At 39.4% G+C, this 25,988-nt stretch overlaps 1 protein-coding gene across 18 annotated transcripts in view; it reads left to right on the forward strand.

Annotated features, from left to right (window-relative positions):
- Positions 1-25,988, forward strand: part of fryl (furry homolog, like) — a 372,606-nt gene that overhangs the window by 211,401 nt on the left and 135,217 nt on the right. For all 18 annotated transcript variants that reach the window (XR_011885352.1, XR_011885353.1, XM_072252739.1 and 15 more), the window contains 10 exons: positions 3,106-3,192; positions 4,228-4,399; positions 5,637-5,769; positions 12,569-12,676; positions 13,490-13,727; positions 13,848-14,033; positions 20,202-20,288; positions 21,111-21,379; positions 21,758-21,947; positions 25,622-25,746. Coding sequence is in view for 16 of the 18 variants with exons in the window: in XM_072252739.1 (XP_072108840.1) it covers positions 3,106-3,192; positions 4,228-4,399; positions 5,637-5,769; positions 12,569-12,676; positions 13,490-13,727; positions 13,848-14,033; positions 20,202-20,288; positions 21,111-21,379; positions 21,758-21,947; positions 25,622-25,746 (1,595 nt within the window). In the remaining 2 variants the exon portion in view is untranslated. The remainder of the gene's footprint in view (positions 1-3,105; positions 3,193-4,227; positions 4,400-5,636; positions 5,770-12,568; positions 12,677-13,489; positions 13,728-13,847; positions 14,034-20,201; positions 20,289-21,110; positions 21,380-21,757; positions 21,948-25,621; positions 25,747-25,988) is intronic.

Here is a 25,988-nt window from a genome sequence, read left to right on the forward strand (position 1 = left end):
GTATAAGATGATGAGAGGCATTGATCATGTGGATAGTCAGAGGCTTTTTTCCCAGGGCTGAAATGGCTAACACGAGAAGGCGCAGCTTTAAGGTGCTTGGAAGTAGGTACAGAGGAGATGTCAGAGCTAAGTTTTTTACTGCGAGAGTGATGAGTGTGTGCAATGGGCTGCCAGTGACGGTGGTGGAGGCGGATATGTTAGGGTCTTTTAAGACACTCTTGGATAGGTCGGTGGAGCTTAGAAAAATAGAGGGCTATGGGTAACCTTGGATAATTTCTAAAGTAAGTATATGTTCGGCACAGCTTTGTGGGCCGAAGAGCCTGTATTGTGGTATAGGTTTTCTGTGTTCTTCTATGTTCTATTTTTGCCCCATTAAGTATCTTCAGCAACCACTTTTAATAATATGATTTGACTTTAAGAAATTAATTTTAGCAGAGATACTTGGTAAATATCAAGCAAAATTTTTTCAGGCATTAATTTCATTTGTGAGAAACATCAATTTGCAATGTGTACTGCTTTGCAAACATTATGTAATTTCGGCTTCATTGGAACAATCGGTAATTTACTGAAATATTTTGTTTTCTACCGGTAGGCTTTTAAAACTTGTATATTTTCAAAAATTAGCATGTTCTGTGTATCAACATCTGGGGAATACCAGAAGTTTATTAGACTGGTCTCATAAATACTCTGGGTACAAGACCAGGTCAGAGACTAGGATTCTTTACTGATATAATCTTTTCTCTGACTTTTCAAAACTGTTCTATCATCGGTCAACTATAAGTTAGGAGAATAATGTATTATGTTCCTAATTGCTATTTCAAAACACTCAACTGTTTAAGAATGATGTAACCCAGCAAGATGTTGTTTTACATAATTGAAATGATGGGAGCATCTGATCTTCATGATTACTTGTTGCATGGGCCACCATTAGACCCACTCCTGCCGGTGCAGGTGGGTCCTCCTGTCTACAGCTGCCATCTCTGGAACATGTACTTGTCACGCTCCTGAAGCTCAAGTTAGAGTACTCCAATTAGAGTAAAACAGCCTACTTGATTTGCACTGCAGCCACAATCTTCAACAATGACCATCAGTGCATTGTGATTTCTGTGTGCCATGCAAAACCACCTTATATGAGAAAACTCTGCTGCTTCCAAAGACAAAAGCAGAAAGCATCTGCCCGTGTTATCACCTGCAATTTCTCACTTCAAAATCTCTCACTGTCATGCTTTAGAAATTTATCATTGATTCTTGCTGGGTCATAATTCTGAAAATCTCCTTCTAGCAGCATTATGTTCGTGCTTTCAGCATGCTTAAAATGGGCTAATGGGGTTAGATATAACTACTAGCCTATGAGAGCAAAACTCACGACCTACTAAAAGAATTTAAAATATGTTGTACAACTTTTAATATTTTACGAATCTTGCAAAATTAATTAAGCTGCATTAAGTACCACCTTTTTGTTTGGCAGGTACTAAGTCATCTTATCAAGGAGCATACAAAACAAAATATCCTCCTTTAATTTTGCAAGTCAAAAAAATACTCTACCTTTTCAGCATTTGCTTTTATTGTGCTGCTCCTAGGAAATGTAACTCAGATTTGTTTTTATATCTTGTACTTTTGTAATTTTTATTATGATAAATGCTTAAGATTCTTACTCTTTCGTTTTAAATATTGTTGATCTTGTATAACTGTTGACATGTTGTTATGTGGTTGCCCACCTGGGTGATTTATTAGATTGTCATTTCTAGTGACCTCATGGAACCATGCTTGTCTTTCCCTTCCTTTGTCATTTACATGCTGTCCCTCTGTGATATTGCCTCCATATGAGTGCTGATAACCCTCACCATTGGGACATGCCATATTTTCATTATTGACATTAGAGAGGAGGTACAGGAGCCTGAAGAGGCACACTCAACACTCTAGGAACAGCTTCTTCTCCTCTGCCGTCCAATTTCTAAACAGTCCATAAATCCGCGAACACTGCCTCAGTATTCCTCTTTTGCACTATCTATTTATTTTTTTATTTATTTCTTATTGTAACTTATAATAATTTGTATGTACTGCACTGCTGCCACAAAACCACACATTTTATGACAAGTGTCAGTGATAATAAACCTGATTTTGTTCACATTTAAATCTGACCGTCATGTTTTGTGACTCCTTTGTTATCTCTGTGCATTCATATTACCAGTTCAATTCCAGTCCTCCATTATATACATTTCTCCCTTGGTAAACATAGGGAAGGCTTCAGATCTATTCACTCTTTACTGCTGCTAATGAACACCGGACCCTCAGTGCGCCACATGTTCAATCAAAGAATTGTTATTTATGGCCATGTTTCTGGCATCCTTTAGTCCTACAAGCTCCCAACGACATCAGAGCTCTTAATGCAGCCTATGTAAATTATATCTGTCAATAATATCACTCATACCTTGAAGGGAAGAGTAGTTTGAAAGTCAATATTTAAGCAGTAATGATTAGGCGATAGTAAACTTAAACACTTGCAGACTGCAGGGAATAAAACAAGAACAGGTGCTTCGAGAAAACAAATGGCTGTAAATGATCCAGAAGTAAATACTGCTGATGTAAAAAATGAAAGTACTGTTAAATGTTCTGTGGGTGGTGCTGGGAATGGAGTTTTGATACTGTGTGCAAATTCCTTTTATCCTCTGTACATAAAGTAGCGATAAACTGTGAGGTTGAAAATAGAGGTGAGAAAATGCATTGGAAAAAGTTACTGGTAAAGACATTAAGCAGTAGTAAAACACATTTACAGTAGTGGTCAAATTTATGTCTTTGTTTTTACATACAGTATAGCCATTAAAATTCTAGTGTGTAATTCATGGGAAACCTTGATTGAAAAAATGCCTCAAATGTAGAATTCATCTTCACACTAAGACCAGCTTAAGTGTATTTAAATAATAGCTTGCGAAGGAGAAAAGGGAGGAACTGCTGTGGAGCATAAGCACAGGCCTGTTCCCCAGTAGTGACTTGCGAATTTCTGCCTTGTAATTACTAAGCAATTGCTTAATGATAAGCGTTGAATATAAATTTCAAGTGTACACCTTTATTAAAATTTACTGGATTTTTTTGTTTTAACAATAGGAGCGGCTTGATTTTGCAATGAAAGAAATTATATTTGACTTGCTTTGTGTTGGAAAACCATCAAAAACATTTACCATTAACCCAGAGGTGAGATTTGAATTAACTAATTAACATAATTATTCTGTGTTGATATTTGAGAAACCCAATAACTAGGCTTCATGTGTCTAACCAAGATGAATCTTATGCAGGTGTAAAACTTTAAATGACAATAAATTACACAGATGTTTAATGACCTTTTTAATGACTATCTTTAAATAGAGAAGATGGTGGAAAATCTTAGTTTATAGGAAAGCTACAAAGTTAATTTTAGTTTTAATAAATTTAACTTTAGTTTGCTGCAAATTAAGGTTTTTGCTCAATACTGTGTGAAAGTAATCTGGAAAAGTGAAATTTTATAGAATTGCTATATAGTGCATTGAGATGTTGGGACCTTTCTGAAAAGTGAAAGAAAGTGACTTAGACACTTGCCTAATATGTTTTAAAATATTTCAGGATACCACAACATTTAATATTATGCTCTCCAATTTTCTGAATGCCTTAACCTAATAAGCATGTAAAATTGACAAATTACTTACAAGTTTCTTCCAACGATATAAACTGAATTCAGAAGTTTACAACAGTAATATTTAAACAGCAAAATCTAGAAAGGTTTTTTAAATCAATAAGTAGTGTCTGCTGCTCTCTCAGATAAATGGAAATGATTTCATGGCACTTTGAGAAAAATATCCAGTTGGCATCATAATATTTTTGTACAGAATAATCAATTGCTTGTGACAATTATTTTCTCTAATTCTCTCTCATTGTGCCAGTATTTATCCAAGTGGTGATATAGAGCAAAGCTAAAACTAGTATTGACATTAAAATAATCTTGAAATTGTAATTAAGCTATTCTGACCAATTGTTTAAAATGCTTTTCCATTTACTGGTTAAAAATTTATCTTAGTTTTTCATGGATAGATATTCACATTTTCAAAGTGCCTAATAACTATTTTAATGTACATTGGATATCATATTATGTTCCATTTTAAGCAATTTGTGATCATATGGTGACAATTGGACTTCACTTTGGACTTTGAATTTGTCACAACTGAAAGAACTCAAAAGTTTATTTTTTTTTTGCAGAGAATGAACATAGGGTTGAGAGCATTTCTAGTTATTGCAGATAGTTTGCAGCAAAAAGATGGGGAACCTCCAATGCCAACAACGGGAGTTGTTCTTCCATCAGGTAGTACACTGCGAGTAAAGAAGATCTTTTTGAACAAAACCCTCACAGATGAAGAAGCCAAAGTGATAGGTTGGTTTTTATACTTATTTTTACATATATAGTCTTTTTTTTAAACACCATGTATTTGACTTCAGAATACAAAATAATGGGATTTCAGAGGAGTAATTATTTGTATTTTTACCCAAGCGATTTAGCTTTTCTTCAGATTCAAGATGTTTGCTGAATATTATCCTGTGTTGTTTTAATCAGTTTATGTCATTTAATTGTCCAGTTTTAAATAGTGAGACCGCAAATTATACAGTTCCTTTTCACTGTATAATTGTGCTGGATGGACAAAATACTCCCATTAAATTTTTTTCAGGATGAGGATGATTGTACAACCGAATGATAGCAAAGATGAGTAGCGGGGTCAAGTCCTGCTAGTTTTATCAGTGAAACACACATTGAATCATCTGAGTAAGCACAGAAGACTATGGATTTCAAATCTTAGTTAAACTCAAAGCTCACGTTTTAGAGAACTTTTACACTTAGAAAGAAGTCACATTGCTTTGAATAATCCCCTCCCATAAATCTTTATATTTCCCCAGGTCAAAACAAGAATATATCTTGAACATTTGTGCAACGTCTTCATATTACACTGTATTGTAACTGGGGAAAACGGGATTTAGATTGGAAAATCATCATGTTGAAATTACTTTTCCACTTTGTTAATGAATACATTTCTGATTTTGGAAGCACAGATAGTCAAGGAATAGTAGAAACATGCAGCAGAGAAGTTGGCTCTTCTGCCCAACCTCAAGCTTGCTAATCCTATTTGTCTGCATTGGACTCGTATTGTCTATTGCATTTCTTATCCAAGTACCGATCAAAATGTCTTTTAAATGCTGTAATTGAATCTGCCTGTGCATCTCCTGTAGCAGCTTGTTCCAGGTATTTGGTCAGCTGAAGTCACATGTTCTAGATAATTTTCAGTTCTATTTCCTGGAGAAACTGTTGATTAATTTTACATTGAAATATTCTTTGAGGTTAAATAAGAAGAAGAGTAGCGGTATGGGGGAGGAAATAAATTGCTACAGCCTTTTATGTCACAGACAACTGGAAAATAAAGTTGATTGGGTGAAAGAGAAAAGCTACGGAATTAATTACATTACCTGAACATTTTAGTTCATATTTTCAAATTGCACAAGAAAAAAATGCTATATTGAGATTAATTTGCAATTTAATAGTTTTCTTGTATTGTTCCTTGTTTTTATTCATAACTAGAAAGCAGAAGTATAGTAAGTATGCCAACATCTTTCCCTCTTAGGAATGTCATTTTATCACCCCCAAGTGAGGAAAGCTCTGGACAGCATTCTTAGACACTTGGACAAGGAAGTGGGAAGATCTATGAGCATGACTAATGTACAGATGTCCAATAAGGAGCCTGAAGATATGATCACGTAAGAAACAAATACGTAAAATTACTTTTTAAATGGTTGACAGCCTTTTGAGAAATATCAATACTGATAATAACCAACATGCTTTGTAATGATGTTTTAGCGTTGCCAGGTTTTCATTTTTTCTGTTTAAAAATTTGTTAGTGAGGGTAATTAAAGAATGCAACACTGAAGAGGCATATTTTGTCCTCCTATCTATTTTCTTTTGAGTAGCACTATTGGGTGAATAACCCTCCTGCTTTTATTTTGCATGTCAGTAAATGCTTTGTTTTCATCTACTTATGCAATTCCTTTCATAAAATACCGTTTAATTTCTATAATTCCTTAAAAGTACATGATTTTTGCCTACCATGCCTTCTGTCATTGAAAACTTTCTCTTCATTTACTGTACCCAAACTCTCCCATAGAAAATCGAATTGAACTCCAGGATTTTTTCTCGCAAGAGGGTTTGAGTATAAGGAAAGAAGACTCTGGAATATTGAGTCTGGTCTTCCTACTGAAGGGTGCAAAAATATTGTTATAGAGGGAGTGAAGGTGATTGGATTGATTCTTGAGTTTGTTATGTGAAGAGGTGTTAGCAAAGGCTTGTTGTCTCTTTACGTTAGCTCATGAAAGCTGCAAAATTCTTTCAGCATGTGACAGAGTTGATCTTTGTCCTGGGTATAACGTTAGAACTAGTGTCGCAGTCTCAAAATCAGAAGTTAATCTGTTTTATAAACATCTAGCATAATTTTCTTGCTTTTGCAACCAATTGCCTCTCATAGTAAAACCAAGGATCCCATATGCTTACCTTATCTGCCAACATCAGAGATTATGAGCATATTCTCAATACATTGTCTCTGCACCTACTTTTAAACCATTTTGTAAATATCACCATTATTGTGTCACTTTTAAATTTTAGCTTTTAGATTCAGTAAAGCAAATTTCCAATTTAAGAAAATGCTAGCACATCCTCCTTAGATAAGGGGCTCAAAAATGCTGATAATACTCCATATGTGATCTGCCCAAAGCCTTATAAAGCCTCTCAGCATTATATCCTTGTTTTTATATTCTGTCCTCTTGAAATAAATGCTAACATTGCATTTGTCTTCCTTGCTAGCAACTCAGCCTACAAGTTAATCTTTAGGGAATCATACATTGGGAATCCATAGTCCCATTTTACATCCAATTTCTGAATTTACTTCCATTTAGAAATTAATTTATGCCTGTATTACTTCTGCTAGTTCAAATTCCAGTTTGTCATTCAACCATACACATGTATACAGGCAAGCAAAACAGCATTCATCTGCGGCCAAGGTGCAAAACACAATAGTAACAGTCGCACACAACACTTGCCTCTACCTTGGTGAGGCCTGGTGGTAACTCTCAGACACCTCTTACCTAACTCTTGCAGAGGACCCCATTCTGGACCATCAGGCAATCGTCTCTGACACCAACAATAACCTCAGCAACTCTGGAGAACTCCCATCCACCACCAAACTCATAGCTCTCTTGCCCCGCACTGCTTGCTACTATACACTTCTATCCTATTCAAGTTTGCCTTACCGCTCTCCACTACTTTCTCAACTAAAGAACCAACTAGTTCCACTCCATCACCACCCTCCTCTGTCTCACAGGACTGGTCCTCATCCACAACAATTTTTACATTGACTCCTCCCACTTTCGCAGACTCGAGAGCTAGCCATGAGCCCTAGCTATGCCTGCCTTTTCATTGGCTACATAGAACAATCCATTTTCCAAGATGTCCTCCTTCACAGAACAGGATTTGTTTTCCTCCTCCATCACCTGCATCTTCTCCATTTTCCAGATATCTGTGCTCATACCATCTTCCCGCCACCTTGACAGCGATTCTCTCACTGTTTTATCACCCCCATGAGCCTCGGCATCTAACATGTAATTCTCTGCAAAGTATGGCATCTCCAAAGGGATCCTACTACCAAACATGTCTTTACCTCTCGCCCACTCTCCGCTTTCAGCAGGAATCGCTCCCTCCATGATACACTTGTCCAGTCATCCCTCCCAGCTTACCCCTGCAAGATGCCCAATGCTACATCTGTTCATTTATCCCCTCACTCCCCTCCATTCAGGGCCCCAAACAATCCTTTCAGGTGAGGCAACACTTCATCTGCAAATCTTCTCTCGTTGTCAATTGTATCCGTTGCTCCCAATGTGGCCTCCTCTCCATTGGAGAGATTCACCGTAACTTGGGGGACTGCTTCGTCGATCACCTCTGCTCCATCCACCTAAAGTGGAACTTCCCAGTGGCCAAATATTTTAATTCCGATTCCTGTTCCAATTCTGGCATATCGTCCATGCCTTCCTTTTCTGCCATGATGAAGCCACCATCAGGTTGGAGGAGGAATACCTTGTGTTCCATCTGGATAGCCTCCATCCTGATGGCATGAATATTGACTTCTCCTTCCAGTAAAAAAAAAATTCCCTTGCCCCTCTCCTCTTCTATTCCCAGCTCTGGCCTCTTGCCTCTTCTCACCTAGCACCTCCCCTGGTGCCCCTCCTCCTTCCCTTTCTCCTATGGTTCACTCTCCTTTCTTATCAGATTCCTTCCTCTCCAGCTCTTTACCTTTCCCACCTGCTTGACTTTGTCTATTACCTTCTAGCTATCTTCCCCTCATCTTCCCCTTTCCTTTCCAGTCCTGAAAAAGGATCTCGGCCCAAACCATTGACTATTTGTTCATTTCCATTGATGCTACCTGACCTGCTGAGTTCCTGCAGCATTTTATGTGTGTTGCGTAGAACATACAGCACAAATACATAATGTTAGCATTCATTTTGAGAGGACTGGAAGAAGAAAGATTGTCAGACGTTACAGCGGGACATTGATAGGATACAAAACTGAGCTGAGAAGTGGCAGGTGGAGTTCAACCCAGATAAGTGTGAGGTGGTTCATTTTGGTAGGTCAAATATGATGGCAGAGTCCAGTATTAATGGTAAGACTCTTGGCAGCGTGGAGGATCAGAGGGACCTTGGGGTCCGAATCCATAGGTCACTGAAAGCTGCTGTGCAGGTTGACTGTGTGGTGCAGAAGGCATTCGGTGTATTGGCCCTCATCAACCTTGAGATTTAGTTCAAGAGCCGAGAGGTAATGTTACAGCTATGTAGGACCCTTGTCAGGCCCCACTTGGAGTACTGTGCTCAGTTCTGGTCACTTCACTATAGGAAGGATGTGGATACTATAGAGAGAAAGTGCAGAGGAGATTTACAAGGATGTTGCCTGGATTGGAGGATGTACCTTGTGAGAATAGGTTGAGTGAACTTGACCTTTTCTCCTTAGAGCGACAGAGGTTGAGAGGTGACCTGATAGAGGTGTATAAGATGATGAGAGACATTGATCATGTGGATAGCCAGAGGCTTTTTTCCAGGGCTGAAATGGCTAACGCAAGGGGGCATAGTTTTAAGGTGCTTGGAAATAGGTACCGAGGGGATGTCAGGGGTAAGATTTTCACACAGAGAGTGGTGGGTGTGTGGAATGCACTGGCGGTGGTGGAACTAGATACAGTAGGGTCTTTTCAGAGCCTCTTAGATAGGTAGACAGAGCTTAGAAAAATAGAGGGCCATGCGCTGGGGAAATCCTAGTCAGTTTCTAGAGTAGGTTACATAGTCAGCACAACATTGTGGGCCAAAGGCCCTATAATGTGCTGTAGATTTCTATGTTCTATGACTAGAATATAAGGACAAGGATGTGATGCTGGGGCTTTATAATGCATTGATCAGACCACACTTGGAGTATTATGATCAACTTTGGTCCCCTTTTTAAAAAAAATGTGCTGACAGTGGAGAGGATCCATAGAAGGTTCACAAAAATGATGCCAGAAATGAAAAGGATTAATGTATGAGGGGCATTTGAAGGCTCTGTTCCTGTACTTTTCGTCCCTCTTCCCTCCGGGAGAAGGCTCAGGAGCTTGAAGACTCATACGGCCAGATTTGGGAACAGCTTCTTTCCAACTGTGATAAGACTGCTGAACAGATCCTGACCGGGATCTGGGCCTTACCCTCCAAATATCCAGACCTGCCTCTCGGTTTTTTTGCACTACCTTACTTCCCATTTTTTAAATTTTCTAATTATGATTTATCATTTAATTTTTTAATATTTACTAATTTTTACTATTTTTAATGTTTAATATTTGTAATCCAGGGAGCAGGAAGCGCAGAATCAAATATCGCTGTGATGATTGTATGTTCTAGTATCAATTGTTTGGCGACAATGAAGTATAAAGTACTCACTGGAGTTTAGAAGAAGGAGGGAGGATCTCATTGAAACATATTGAAAGGTGTGGATAGAGTGGATGTAGGGAGGATGTTTACTACAGTGAGTGAGTTTAGGACCAGAGGGCACAGTATCAGACTAGGAGGGCATCCATTTAGAATGGAGTTGAGGAATTTCTTTAGCCAGAGGGTAGTGAATATCTGGATTTCATTGTCACATGTTTCTGTGAAGGCCAAGTCATTGAGTATATTTAAAGTGAAGATTGATATGTTCTAGTCAAGGCATCAAAGGTCATGGGTAGAAAGCAGGAGAAGTAGTTGAGGGATAATAAATCAGCCATGGCAGATTCAATGGGGTGAGTGTCCTGACTCTGCTCTTATGGTCTTATATTGTTATGATAGCAGAAAAACATATAGCCACAAAGTATAATGTAGCCCAAGTCCCTGAGTGCCATGGCCTGGAGATTGATAGTGCATGGGATGTTGTCCTGGTGCCATGTTGCAAGAAGAAGCACGCACCAGTTGCTCATTACGCATTGGATCAGCCATAGCTGAACGCAATCCAGCTTGTCCTTCACTGATCAAATACTGGAGAGCAGCTCCCCAACACAGCACAGACTCCAGCATGCCTGCTGAGCTTCTGCTCTCTCCCACACCGCTTCCAGTGTCTCCTCTCCTGGGCGGCTTCAACAGGCAATGCCACGGCATGAGGGCTTTGTCCACGCAACAACCCAGGCCACACAATTCCCCCGGCATCCGGTCTCATCAAGGAACCAATGAACTGGACTTGCAGCACTCTACATTTCAATGTCCAACAGGGTCTTGTGATCAAAAGAAAAACATCGACATGACAATCATTTATGCCATTTGTTGGATCCTACATCGCCTCTGACTCTGCCTTCTCTGGGTGTCTGCAGCAGATGGCAATACAGTATGCAACAAGTCCATGCTGAGTTCCACTGCTATCCAGCAACCTGCTAGTGGAGTAGATCTGCAATACTTGGTTCTCTTAATAGCCAGCAGCGTCTTGCAATCATAAGAAAGATATAAAAGGCAAACAATTACACCATTGGTTGGACCTGGAGAGGCAACTGCGACCAAGCATGCCACCATCTTAACGGAATGCTAACGTGCATGACCATACACTTCCCTATGCTATACTGCATCTACTAATACTCCTAATCTGTCCAAGTCATTCTGCTGACTGCCTGCTTCCTCAACACTTCCCACCCCTCCACCTATCTTTGTATCGTACACAAAATTGGCCACAAGACCATTAATTCTTTCATCAAAATTATTAACATAGTAACACTGACCCCTGAAGAGCACCACTATTCTCCAGAAATATTTTCTCACTGTTTGTCTTCTGCCTGTCAGCCAATCTTGGATTCATGCTATTTTTTCCCATAATACCATAGGTTTTTTATCTTGTTCAAACATTCTCATGTGCAGCACCTTGTCAAAGGCCTGAAAATCCAAGTAAACAACTTCCACTGACTCTCCTTTGTCTATCTTGCCTGTTGTTTCTTCAAAGAATTCCAACAGACTAAATTTCCCCTTAAGGAAACCATACTAACTTTGGTCTACTTAATCATGCACCTCTAAGTACCCTGAAACCTCATCCTTAATAATAGACTCCAATATCTTCCGAACCACTGAAGTCAGTCAAACTGGCCTATAATTTCCTGATTTTTGCTTCCCTCCCTTCTTAAAGAGTGGAGTGACCTTTACAATTCTCCAGTCCTCCAGAACCATTCTAGTGATTCTTGAAAGGTCTCTACTAATGTTTCCACAATCTCTTCTGCTATCTCTTTCAGAACTCTGTGGTGTAATCCATTTGGTCCAAGTGACTTATCTACCTATCAGCTTCCCAGATATTAAGACTCTTACCAGATTTTAAATATTTCACATTATTTGAGTGCATTGCAATTAGATAGATCATTTGTTACTATGACTTTGCTTAGTTATGCCAATGTTTTGTTTTTTCGAGTCTTCAATGCCACATAGTAGAAGTTGTTTTCAAATTAGATGCTTTCTTTCTGTATAGATCAATTGAGGATTTTCACCTTTATCACATTATCTTCCATGTCAGTAATGCATCTGACTTATGCAGAAATGCATCCTTCATCCCATTTGCTATGTTCTTAAATCCTTCAGGTTGTTTTCATGCATCTTTCTTCTTGTGGAGTAAACAATTCAACTTAAAATTCCATCTTAATTTATTTTCCAGATTCCTAAGTAGGGTGTCTCCTGATATTTATGAAAGAAATTGCTAAGATGAATTTTGCGAGTCTTTTTTTTACAGTCATGAAAACAATTATCCGACATCAATGTGAAATGAAATCAAGTCAAATTTCGTTGATACTTCCTGACATTGGAAATTACTGATGCTTGGAAACCTCTGTAACACAGCAGTTTAGTCTATTAATAATTCTTTTAGGATAAGCTAACTAGAAAATGACTGACTGAAATAATTAAATATAATTTTTTTCTTCTTTCCTGATCTAATTCATTATATTTATGTATGACTCTTGGAAGTTACAGTGATTAACCATTTCAATGATTTTTGTTTTAACAGGGGAGAAAGAAAGCCGAAGATTGACCTTTTCCGTACTTGTGTGGCTGCTATTCCTAGGCTCATTCCAGATGGCATGAGCAGGGCAGAACTTGTTGAACTTCTGGCAAGGTGACAAATTTATACTAATATAAAAATAAAATGTTATGAAGTTGGTTTAACAAATTTCACGTCACATGCTGGTGATAAATCTGATTCTAAGATCTTTGACAACATAAACATGTTCTAATATGTGAAACATTGCTGTTCTCTTTTCTAGGTTTTTCAGTACATATAAAGCTTAAGTTGTATACTGTGCATGAGAATGTATTTTGGCTGTATGGGGGGAAGAAAAAACCTTGCATTTGCCAGGACTTTGATAATTTGATCATTTGTATCAGTCGGTTATCTTACATTGAGAGGATCTGGTTGACTTACAAGATTATAAAACTGTCCCTTTTAAAATTAAAAACTGAAAATACCAATTTAGATTTTATAATGAAGTTCTTTGTACTGTATCAATTACTCTTTCCCACTATCTACAAGTGCTATTGGGCCAGTACGACAGCAACACGGTTAGCGCAGTGCTTTACAGTACACGGTAGGCACAATGCTTTACGATACTGGGTTCAAGTCCCACTGCTGTCTATAGGAGTTTGTGTGTTAACCCATGACTGCATGGGTTTCCTCCAGGTGTTGCAGTTTCCATGCACATTCCAAAGGTGTACCGGTTAGTTGGTCACGTGGGTGTAATTGTAAGGTATGGACTTGTTGGACTGGAAGGGCTGTTTCTTTTTAAAAATAGAAATGCAAAGTATTACTGAGTTCCTATTTTCATTTGCTTAACCCTTTTCAACTTGTGCATTTTTAAGTTATGGAGGGGAATAGACAGTGCACTAGAAATGTATTACTGGTAATTAGGCATCTTTTTCTTTAAATAAATAGACTCACCATACACATGGATGAAGAACTTCGTGGTCTGGCATTTACTACCCTACAGGCTTTAATGGTTGACTTTTCTGACTGGAGGGAGGATGTTCTCTCGGGGTTTGTGTCATTCATTGTCCGAGAAGTAAATGATGTCCATCCAACGCTCCTTGATAACTCTGTCAAGATGCTAGTACAGTTAATAAATCATTGGAAACAAGCAGTTCAATCTCACGTGAAAGGTCATGATCTGCAGGTAATGACTAAAAAGTGACTTTGAATAAACAACCTATAACTCCGCTTTGCTGTTCAGTTGCCAAACTCATTTTGTAATTTCATGCTTCTGCCTTACTCACATTTATTATGTTATCCACAGCGTGCTGTTCCCAATGGAGCTGCCCACACACTTCCACTGGAACGGAGCCCTTATTCCTCTGTCTTCCATGCAGTGGAGGGTTTTGCTTTAGTGGTTCTCTGCAGCTGTCGGCCAGCCACTAGGAGACTAGCTGTCAACATTCTCAGAGAAATTAGAAGTTTGTTCACAGCTTTAGGCCTTTCAAAGGTCAGTGCCAATTTGTTGAATTTTATTATTAGTTGTACTGATGTTCATATGACCTCGTCCTGTATTACCCTATCAAGCTATTCTACAATTCTGTGCTGTTCACTTGTCAACTGATTCAGAAATGTTGATGGTCATCTTAATATAAAAATCTATGCATGTTGCCATGTAGATCAAGCACAATGTTGAATCTAAAGATATTCTTCCAGAAACTGCACTGAAACAATTCAATCTGTTGTTGTTCTTTGGTCCTGTAATTGTCTTAGAATTATGTGACATGGAACTGAACAACCTAAGATGTCACAGCTAGACAAATCTTGAACCAAACCTGCTATCATGTGCATAATACAGTATATCTGCATTAAATCCTTTTTCAGCTTTTCTTTGCAAAGTATAATTCCCTTGCCCTGCATTGTAACAGATCTATGACTTTGCTTCTCTAAGTATTCAGTGCCTTAACAATCTCATCTCTTAAGAAATATTTTAGAGTCTTCCACTTGCATAATTGTCATTTTACATTGACCATTCATATCAACTTTTCCCTATTAACCCTTGTTTCAGGAAAAGGGTTTCTTCACTTTCAACAGTTCAGTTAATATACATTTGAAAGATATCAGATTAATTACGAGTGATAAGTTTTAGTCAAAGTAATGCAATAGCATGTATGATAACAGGTGAAAAAGGTTGCATTTTCGAAATTCAAATATAATAAGTTTGTTGCAGAAATACCATGTGCCTGCTTTAAGAATGATGCAATTGTCTGGGATTTGGTTAAGTTGCCTTATTGGTTAATTGCATGGTAGTGCTGCAATTAGCGTAACACTTTAGAGCACCAGCTATCAGATTGTGGTTCAATTCTCACCGCTGTCTGTAAGGAGTTTTTATATTTTACCTATGATCACATGGGTTTCCTCCCACATTCTAAAGGTGTACATGTGGGCATGCTATGTTGCCACTGGAAGCATGGCAACACATGGGCTGCCTAGAGCACATACTCAACGCAAATGACACATTTCACTGTGTGGTTCAACGTACATGTGCAGATAAACATAGAACATAGAATAGTACAGCACAGTACAGGCCCTTCGGCCCACAATGTTGTGCCGACCCTCAAACCCTGCCACCCATATAAGCCCCCACCTTAAATTCCTCCATATACCTGTCTAGTAGTCTCTTAAACTTCACTAGTGTATCTACCTCCACCACTGACTCAGGCAGTGCATTCCACTCACCAACCACTCTCTGAGTAAAAAACCTTCCTCTAATATCCCTCTTGAACTTCCCACCCCTTACCTTAAAGCCATGTCCTCTTGTATTGAGCAGTGGTGCCCTGGGGAAGAGGCGCTGGCTATCCACTCTATCTATTCCTCTTATTATCTTGTACACCTCTATCTCGTCTCCTCTCATCCTCCTTCTCTCCAAAGAGTTCAGCCCTTGCTCCCTTAATCTCTGATCATAATGCATACTCTCTAAATCAGGCAGCATCCTGGTAAATCTCCTCTGTACCCTTTCCAATGCTTTCACATCCTTCCTATACTGAGGTGACCAGAACTGGACGCAGTTCTCCAAGTGTGGCCTAACCAGAGTTTTATAGAGCTGCATCATTACATCGCGACTCTTAAAACTCTCTCCCTCGACTTATGAAAGCTAACACCCCATAAACTTTCTTAACTACCCTATCCACCTGTGAGCTAAACTATTTTTTAGTTCCACTTACTTCTGATCCAAAATGCACGTTGAATTACATATATGCATTGGGAGGACAATGGAACTGACACAATGCCTCTGAATGTTCAGGCACTTTCACTGGGACAAAGTAATTAATTTGGATGGTTGAAAGCTTCTGAGGCTGGAAAATCCAGGCACCCTAGATTAGTGTTGTGCGGGCTGACTCTCTGGGTACATGAATACCCTAATTATTCAGGGAGAAGAAGTATGGATATGACCATGTTTAATTTTCTGATCAAGAAGCTAAATGGAGCTCTTTATCATAAAAAGGAAAATAACTTAGCTGAAAGTATCTGATGCCAATTAACATACCCATTTCCTTTGTCTGACGCATAGAGAACGTCTTGTCAGTTTACAAACAATCTCTCCAGCAGCCAGCTTCTGGCTGTAGGTCAGTACTCTGTCAGCAATACTCCTTTCAGGTGAGGAAATACTTCACCTGCAAATCTGCTGGGGTTGTCTATTGTGTCCAGTGCTCACAATTCAGCCTCCCAATTGGTGAGACCTGTCATAAATTGGGTGACTGCTTTTCCGAGCACCTCCGCTCCATCTGCTGAAAGCAGAACTTCCTGGTAGCCCATTATTTTAATTCCCATTCTTATTCCCATTCCGCTATGTCAGCCCATAGCCTTATCTTGTGCCATGATAAGGCCACCCTCAGTGTGGAGGAGCAACACCCTTATATTCGTCTGGGTAGTCTCCAACCTGACGGTAGAATATAAATTCCCCCCCTCCTCCTCTCTTCCTCTGCTCGCCACTCTGGCCTCTTACCTCATCTCACCTGCCTATCACCTCCCCCAGGTCCCATCACCTTCCCTTTCTCCTATGGTCTACTCTCCTCTCCTATCAGATTCTTTCTCTCCAGCCCATACCCTTTCCTATCCACCTGGCTTCACCTATCACCTTCTAGCTAACCTCCTCCTCCTCCCCCCACCTTTTTATTCTGGTGTCTTTCCCCTTCCTGAAGAAGGGTCTGGGTTTGAAATGTCGACTGTTAGTCATTTTCATAGATGCTGCCAGACCTGCTGCATTCCTCCAGCAATTTCTGTGCATTGCTTTGGATTTCCAGCTCCTGTAGAATTTCTCGTGTATATGGATTTAGTCCTGTTAATAGAAGACCAAATGATCTGGTACCTCAGCTTTATGGCAGTTGTGGGTGAGTGTAGCTCTCAGGCAGGTGAATGGGGCTGTTGATTTTCATTGAAAAGTTAAATATAACTAAGTTTTAATTTTTCTCATTTGACTTTATATGGTTTTACTAACATAAGGTTATTTATTTATTTAGAAGTATAGCATGAACGGGCCCTTCTGGTCCAACAAGCCACTTACTGAACCCTAGTCTAATCACAGGACAACTTACAATGATCAGTAGTATGTCTTTGTAATGAGTGAGGAAACCAGAGCACCCGGAGGAAACCCCAGCACCCGGAGGAAACTCCCTTGTTCACGGGGAGGAACGAACAAGCTCCTTTCAGGACAATGTCAGAATTGAACTCCCTACACCCAAGCTGTAATAGTGTCATGCTAACCGCTATGCTACTTTTAAATTTTCTTTTCATTTCCTAATTTTTTCAGTCTATTTCAATTGTTCTGAATGTTTCTGATAATCAGGGGAATTTAGAAAATGTTGAAAAGGTCAGCAACACAAGTAAACTGTCAAATGGCCATTAGGCCAGCCCAGACTCAGGATCTTGGATTCAACCAGTTGAGGCATAGTCACAACTCACTAACTGTTCTGTTTTGTGTCACTGAGCTCTTTGGGAGCTGTTGGGATAGAAATGTTTAGTATAGCTGTGGACAAAGCCGGCCATTAGACTCTGGATAAAAACATCATTTATGGCTCTATATTTATTTGACCTTTTTGAATTTTGTCAGCTGAACTTTTCAAAGGTTTTAAACATTGTTGTCCCATTGATCAATGAATTCTCAGGACGCTGGATTTAATTTTTTTACACTGACTCCCAAGACTCCATTGTAGCAATTTGGAGGTTCTAAAAATATAGCTACCCCTATACACAGGAGATCTGCAGGTGCTGGAAATCTTGAGCAGCACACACAGAAGGCTAGAGGAACTCAGCAAGTCAGGCAACATCTTTGGAGGGGAATAAACAATCACTGTTTCAGGCCGAGATCCCCTTTCAGGATTGGAAAGGGAAAGGGCAGAAACCAGAATAAGAAGGTTGGGGGAGGGTAAGGAGTTCAAGCTTGCAGGTAACAGCTGAAATCAGGTGAGGGAGAAGGTGAGTGGGGTAGGAGGGATTTAGTAAGAAGCTGGGAGGTGATAGGTGCTGGTAAAGAGCTGAAGAAGGAACACACACAAAATGATGGAGAAATTCAGCAGGTCGGGCAGCATCCATGGAAACATGGAAATTAATAGATTGTCGATGTTTTGTACCGGGATCCTCCTTCCCCACCCCCAGGACAAAGAAGGAAGGGGGAAGATGCCAGAATAGAAAGGTTGCGGGGGGCGGGGGAAAGGAGACTAGCTGAAAGGTGATAGGTGAAGCCAGGTGGGTGGGAAAAGTCAAGAAAAAGGAATCTGATAGGAGAGGAGAATGAACCATAGGAGAAAGGGAAGGAGGAGAGGCTGTAGGGGGAAGTAATGGGCAAGTGAGAAAAGGTAAAAGGTCTGAGTGGGAATAGAGGAAGGGGGGACGGGAAATTTGTTTACTGGAAGGAGAAATTGATATTCATGCCATCAGATTGGAGGCTACCCAAATGGAATATAAGATGTTGCTCCTCCACCCTGAGGGTGGCCTCATCGTGGCCCAGGGGGAGGCCATGGGCCAGTATGTTGAAATGGGAATCAGAATTAAAGTGCCACTGAGAGGTCCCGCTTGTGAAAGATGGAGCGGAGAATCTAATAGTGGACAGTGGACCATGGAGAAAAGCAAAGTTGGAGGGGCACCATGGAGAGGTGATGGGCAAGTGAGAAGAGGAGAAGGGGTGAAAGGGGTGTTAGAATGGACAGTAGAAAAAGAGAGAAGGAGGGAGAGGTAGAAATTACCGGAAGGTAGAGAAATCAGTGTTCATGCGATGAGGTTAGGGGCTACGCAGAGGGAATATGAGGTGTTGCTCCTCCAACCTGTTTTTGGCCACTGTTTGGTAGTGGAGGAGGCCATGGACCGACAAATCAATTGATAATGGGGAAGGTGAAATGGGTGGTCACTGGAAAATCCTGCTCTTTGTGGTGGGTGGTGCTCGACAAATTATTCTTATAGGCAACATGGAAATTGATGATAGTAGTTGTATTTATTGTAATATAATGTATCAAGAATGCATACTTGTATACCTTTTTATCATTAGTTGTCCAGTTGAACATAATCTCTAAATCAAGTTTATCATGACTGGCATATGTCGTGAAATCTTTTGTTTTGTGGTAGCAATATAGTGTGAGACATAAAATTACATTAAGTTTTTAAAAAAAATAGATAAATAGTGCAAAGGAGGAATAACGAGATAATGTTGATGAGTGAATGGACCTAATGTCGGAGAGGAAGAAGCTGCTACCAAAATGTTGAGTGTATTTCTTCAAGCTTCTGTACTGCCTCCCCGATGGTGGGAACACAAAGGGGACACATCCCTGATGGTGAGGGTCATATTGATGGCTGTTCCCTTCCTAGGGCACCACTTCTTGAATATGTCCTCACATGTTGGGGTTGTGTCTGTGATAGATCTCGCTGATCCTATAACCCTCTACATCCACTTTTGATCCTGTATATTGGAGCCTCCATGCCAGGTGGTAATGCAACCAGTCAGAATGCTCTCCACCATACATCTGTAAAAATCCTTAGTGACATACTAAATCTCTTCAAATTCCTAATGGCGTAGACCCACTGGTGTGCTTTTTTTGTGATTGCATCCATTTGTTGGGCTAAAGATAGATTCTCTTGAGATTCTGATGCCCAGAAATATGAAGTGGCTCATCCTTTCGACTGCTGACCCCTCAATGAAACTGATGGGTGTCCTCTCAACTTCCCCTTCCTGAAGTCCGCAATCAGTTCCTTGGTCTTACTGCCAGTGAGTGCAACACCATGCAAATAGCTGATCTATCTCACTCTTGTACGCCCCCTCATCACCATCTGCGATTCTGCCGACAGCAGTGGTGTTATCAGCAAATTTACAGATGCTGTTTGAGCTGTGCCAAGCCATATAGATATGATGGTAGAGAGAATAAAGGAGTGAGCTAAGCACACATCCTTGAGGTGTGCCTGTGTTGATTGTCAGCAAGGGGAAAACGTTATTACCAATCTATTATTAGCACTTATAAATACATTTATTAAATGCTTTGTGTATTTTATTCAGGTGGCAACACAATTTTTTTGTTGCATTCTTGCCAATTGTCAGAAGGCAACGCTGCATGTTTCTCGACTGAATTCATAACCTGTTTGGCACATTGTGCAGCAACAAATGTGATTTTTTTTCACACTTTCTCTTTCTCAGGGTGATGAAGAGCTGGCAATTGATGTTATGGATCGATTAAGCCCTTCCATCTTGGAAAGCTTTATACACCTCACTGGAGCAGACCAGGTAGAGTAGTGAGATGGAACTGATTGATACTTTTTGGCCTGAAATCTGTTGTTTGTTGACAATTTTGAGCACATTATAAATATGTTTTATGAACTTAGTTTGTTATCCAGAGATTTTTTTTAGCGTTCACTTTCGTCCTTTTCTGAGGTACTGGATGCCAGACACCTATGAAGATAAGCAATCACCTGCCTGCCCCCCCCCCCACTGCACCACTAAAGTTAGAATAAAAATTAATTAATATGTTCCTTAAGTGATAGTTCTATATTTTAGATGTAGAGTTCTTGATGAAGGTCACGTTAATAATACAATGGTTTTACGGTGTCTAATGGGACCAGTACACAAATTCGGTGTTTCTCGCCAGGGCATTAAGAGACATTATTCTGTATCTCCTGCCCCTTTTCTTGTCAGATGGATTCACATTATTGATTCACTACACTGCATCTGTATTCCTGATATTACTGATTTTCTCTGTATTTGAGTTACTGGGTGATTCAAAGTGATTGTTCTTCAGTGACACTCCCTTCCAAAAGTGCAGGTAGACACCATTTAAACAAAGTATCACGCTCGTAAATGATGTCTGTCCCAATTAAGTCATTGATGATGTGGAGAATTTTGTGCAAGGTACTTAAAAACAGCTGTTCTTGATGTAATTTTATCCCAGCGAAGGATATGATGATATGCATGTTGAAAGAAAATTCTCAATCTTTTTAATAGTTGTTTTTTTATCTTGAGCTGTTATATACAACTTTGCATTAATATATTTTCCTTTGGTGTTGTATATCCAAAGCAATTCTAATTTTAAAATACTTTTTCTCAAATCAGACAAACCTGCTGTTTTGCCCCAGTGGGATAGACCTCCAGACTCTGGCAGAATGGAGTTCCTCTCCCATCAGTCATCAGTTTGATGTGGTCAGTCCTTCACACATTTGGATATTTGCACATGTGACACAGGGTCTGGACCCTTGGGTTATCAGCTTATCAAGCTTCCTCAAGCAAGAAAATTTGCCCAAACATTGTCCCTCAGCACTGAGTTTTGCATGGATGTATTCATATACTCGTCTACAGATGCTTTCTCCACAAGTAGATATAAAGTGAGTCCTTCTTCTCTAATTGTAAGAACTTAATGGTGACCACTGCCTTGGTCTCTTCTCAGTTAATTAAACACAATTTATCCTTTTCCTTCATTATTAGCATTTTAAACTAACTAAAGAATGTGAGTGGTATATGTATATTTCAGAGTCTTCATTTATTTCTACGTCAGTTACATGAAAATATTAATGTCATCAAAACTTAGATTTGTTAACCTACTTGTAAAATTTTAAGTGATTGAAATATTCAAGTACTGTATTTGTTTTTTTTTCATTTTATCGAAGCAACTTTAATTTAGAAAGCTGGTTAGTTTGAAAGGGGAGTTACCAAAGTCTGAACGTATTTAACCATTAAAAATTTTCTTTTTTTCTTTCATACAGCAGTCCTATAAATGCCAAGAAGGTGAGCACCACAATTGGCAATGATTCCTACATTGGGCTTTGGAGAAACTACCTTATTCTTTGCTGCAGTGCAGCAACATGTAACATGACTCCTTCTGGGTCAGTGCGCTGCTCCCCTCCAGAGACGCTGGCGTCTACACCAGATAGTGGATATAGTTTGGATTCTAAAGTAAGTACAACTTGATTGTTTCAAGAAAACTAAAATAACAAATAGAGCAGGATAGCAGTACAAAAATAGTTTTAGGTCTCTTTAAGTTATTTAGACATTAAATGACCTAGTTGTTTAATATTTCAAAGGAATACATCTGTAGGTTTATTTCTATTTGAGATGGTTTCTAGATTAGCAGGCACCTGTAATGAGATGCCAGGGGTAGTGATGGAAGCTGAATTATTGGTGGTATTGTAGAGGTTTTCAGATAGGCACATGAATGTGCAGGCAATGGAGGGATGTGGGTCATGTGTAAGCAGAAGGAATTTAATTTAAATTGGCATCATGTTTGGCACAGACCAAAGTGCCCGTTTTTGTGCTGTACTGTTCTGTGTTTGCAGGTGAGACTTACTTGAGGAGAGTCACCTAAGCCCACACTCCAATCAAATTGAGCCTTGGCTGTCAGTTGGCATAACCTATGTATGCTTCTGGCACTTTTCTACTTCAACAAGGATTTGTTCTATTTGATGAGGTTGGCTTTAACATTAGTAGGAAATGGGAGTGGTTGGAATAAACCTAACTCTGGTTTGGATTCTTTCTAATGCCAACTTGGGGGGGAAAAAGCACCTCCACTCCATCCACCAAATGTGGAACTGTCCGATGGCCAAACATTTCAATTTCAATTCCAATTCCAAATCCTGGTCCCATTCCGACGTTGCCCTATGGCCTCATTTTGTGCCAAGATGAGGCCACTCTCAGGGTGGAGGAGCAACACTTTGTATTCCATCTCTGTAGCCTCCAACCTGATGGCAGGAATATTATTTTCCCCTTCTGGTAAAAAAAAATTCCTTCCCCCTCCCTCTTCTGTTATTCTCCACTCTGGCCTTTTACTTTTCTTACCTGCCTATCACATTCCCCTGGGTCCTGTCCTCCTTCCCTTTCTCCTATGGTCCACTCTTCTCTTCTGTCAGATTTCTTCTTCTCCAGCACTTGACTTTTCCCACCCACGTGGCTTCCCCTATGATCTTCCAGTTAGCCTCCTTCCCTTCTTTCACCTTTTTATTCTGGGCATCTTCACACGTCCTTCTCAGTCCTGAAAAAGGATCTTGGCCTGAAATGTCAACTGTTTATTCATTTCCATAGATGCTACATGACCTGCTGAGTTCCTCCAGCATTTTGTGTGTATTGTTTTGGAAAATATTAGATTTTTTTCCCCCTTTAGGCATACATTGCTTCTCAAAGGCTGGACATTTTTACTAAATTGCACACTTTGGCATTTGTGGTTGCTGTTGCAGGGAGGTCAGCTGTCCATTGGGATTGTCCCTGATGTTGTATTCTTGAAGAAGGTGATGGCTGGCAAATGGAAAGCTCGTGGAGACTGTGTTGGGGGGGGGGGGGGGGAGATTTGACGGAAGTGAAAAGTGAGGGAAAGGGACAGTGAAGGAGGACAGGAATTGGCTGTGAAAGCTGAGGAAATGTACACATTCCAAGTAGTGTTTGCATATGTTCTGTGTGTGTGTGTGTGTGTGTGTGTGTGTGTGTGTGTGTGTGTGTGTGTGTGTGTGTGTGTGTGTATACATACGCTCATGTAGCATGATTTGATTTACATGGGTGTGTGTGTGTGTGCGATTGATGGGTGTGCAGGTCACTGCATGTGTGTGCAAATATATGTCTGCTGTCTCAAGCAGTCCCATTGCCCCTCTTATTTCCCAGTGTCCCTGGAAATTATTCTTTCTTGTATAACTGCCTTTGATTATTTTGGCCATTACCCTACACCAAAGGGTGGTTTACAGTGGCCAATTGCCATGCCAGCACTGAAGAAAAGAACATGAAAGCTCTAATTCTGGTATGGTTTTTTTAAAAAAGCAAATGCTTACAGTTCACCCAAGCTTCGGTTAAATGCACTTAATCAAGTCCAAAGTTTACTCACTTTATTTTTGCCCTTGCCAGCTCCAGCAGCTTCAGTCTACTGGGGTCCATAATTCCAAAACTAAAATCTAGAAATTTAAAAAAATGCAATGAAGGATGAGAAATGATTTGACTGATGTAGATTGATACATTTGATTAAAATGCAGTCTGTAAACAATGGCAAGCACAGAAAGAATATTTTCAAATTGTCAATTGGAAGTAAGTAGAAAGTTAGGGATTGTATTATTTGAAAAGAAGTTAATTTTATTGTAATGAAATATTGGGAGATTTATGAAGTACTCACACAAGATCAAAAAATAAATCAAGAGAGAAAAAATGAAAGTTTGAAGCAAGAAGAAATAATTTTTGAAAAGAATAGTGTAGCAAAATGAATATAGGATTCAATGAGGAAGTGAAAAATAGGGGGTCGTGGGTAAAGGATTGGCAAAGGCACAAAAGTATTTTTTGCTTATTGTCATTTAAACGATAACTGTAAAAGAAGTGGAGTGTAACCATTATTCTAATGACTGCAAGGAATTTCAAGTAAGTAATATCATTAAAAAAGGGAGTGCTGGAGAAATAAAGATAATTAAAACTAGATAAATCCCATCAGTTCAATAGTTTTATCATATGGCGCTACATGAAGTGCTGCCGTGATACCAGATGCCTTGGTAATGATCTTTTAATGCTGCTTAGATTCTGGAAAATCTAACAGTCATTAATTACACACAAAATGCTGGAGGAATTTAGCAGGTCAGGAAAAATCTGTGGAAGAAAATGGAAAGTTGATAATTTGCATCAAAATCCAGTTGTGGAATAGATAATGAGTATGCTTGTGATCTTGCTGGGTTAATATCCTCAGTAGGATAGAGACTAGCAAGTTTGGAAGGCATTTATATTTGTCATTACTAACTTGGTTGATATATGCCACTACTCCATATTTGGCTTTCTATAAACAACCACTCATTATTCTTGAGAACAGCGGAAACACGGCTGGCAAATAATATCTTCATGTTTTGTATGGCTTTTGAATACCAAAATGAAGACAGCGTTAATTGCTATATGAATCACACCCTGTATCTATATTATTTTATTTTACCAAGCTAATTTATCTGAACTAACTAATCCTCAAATTGCACTTAGCTGGAAAAAATCAAGTAAAGTATAAACATAAATTCTGCACAATTTTTACAAGATCACAGTTAGAAAAAAACGAAGTCCATTGGATTTCCAAGTGGTCAGGGTGTGCTGAACTCTAGTGATTAGGATTGTGCCAGTCAATGGTTGAAAGAATGTAGCCGATTTTGATCTGGGTGGTGTAAGATTTCAGTCTTCTGTACCCCCTTCCTGATGGTAGCCGTGTGAAGGTAGCATGGTATGGATGTTGATGATACCTCATCCCTTATCTATACTTAGAAACAAAGCATCCAAATTTACTAATAGCAAAATCCCACAAATTGCAATTCTTTTTGCTAGAAGAGTTGTTAACCAACTGAGGAGGACAATTCCCAACTTTTAATTGACAGCGTATTTTCAAACCACATTTGGCTTCTTGGTTTGGAATCTCATCCAGGATAAAGGCTTCTTTCTGTGCTGTATGACTGATGTCATTAAAGACCTCCTTAATGGTCATGATTGTATCATGGACTGAAACCATAGCTTGGTCTCAAACAAGTATGTTATTAACCAAGCCTATTTGGTACTTCCAGTAGTGACCTGGGGTTGAAATAGTATGAAGTTCTGAAAATATAAATCTTGTATTGATTTGAATCATCATGTAATTTCAGGTAATTGGCATTCCGTCCCCATCCTCATTGTTCAAGTTTATAGTACCAATGATGCGCTCTGAGAGCATGGAAATTACAGAATCTCTGGTGCTGGGGCTTGGCAGGACCAACCCTGTAGCATTTAGGTAAGAGCATTTCATTGCAGAATTTTCACACATCCTCAGCACAGACAAAACTTGAGATATGTTTGATTTGATTTCTCTTTCAAACTATTATGAGAGCAGTACACTTGATGCTAATTTTGAAAAATAGCAGAATATTGGTAACTTGAGTTGACTATTTGGAAGTTTGGTTTAACTGTTGAGTTTGGTAAAATGTTTGCAGATGTTTCGGCTCCAATCTGCATGGAGCCAAAACGTCTGCAAGC

Source organism: Mobula birostris, chromosome 3 (assembly GCF_030028105.1).
Source record: "Mobula birostris isolate sMobBir1 chromosome 3, sMobBir1.hap1, whole genome shotgun sequence".
Taxonomy (NCBI): domain Eukaryota; kingdom Metazoa; phylum Chordata; class Chondrichthyes; order Myliobatiformes; family Myliobatidae; genus Mobula; species Mobula birostris.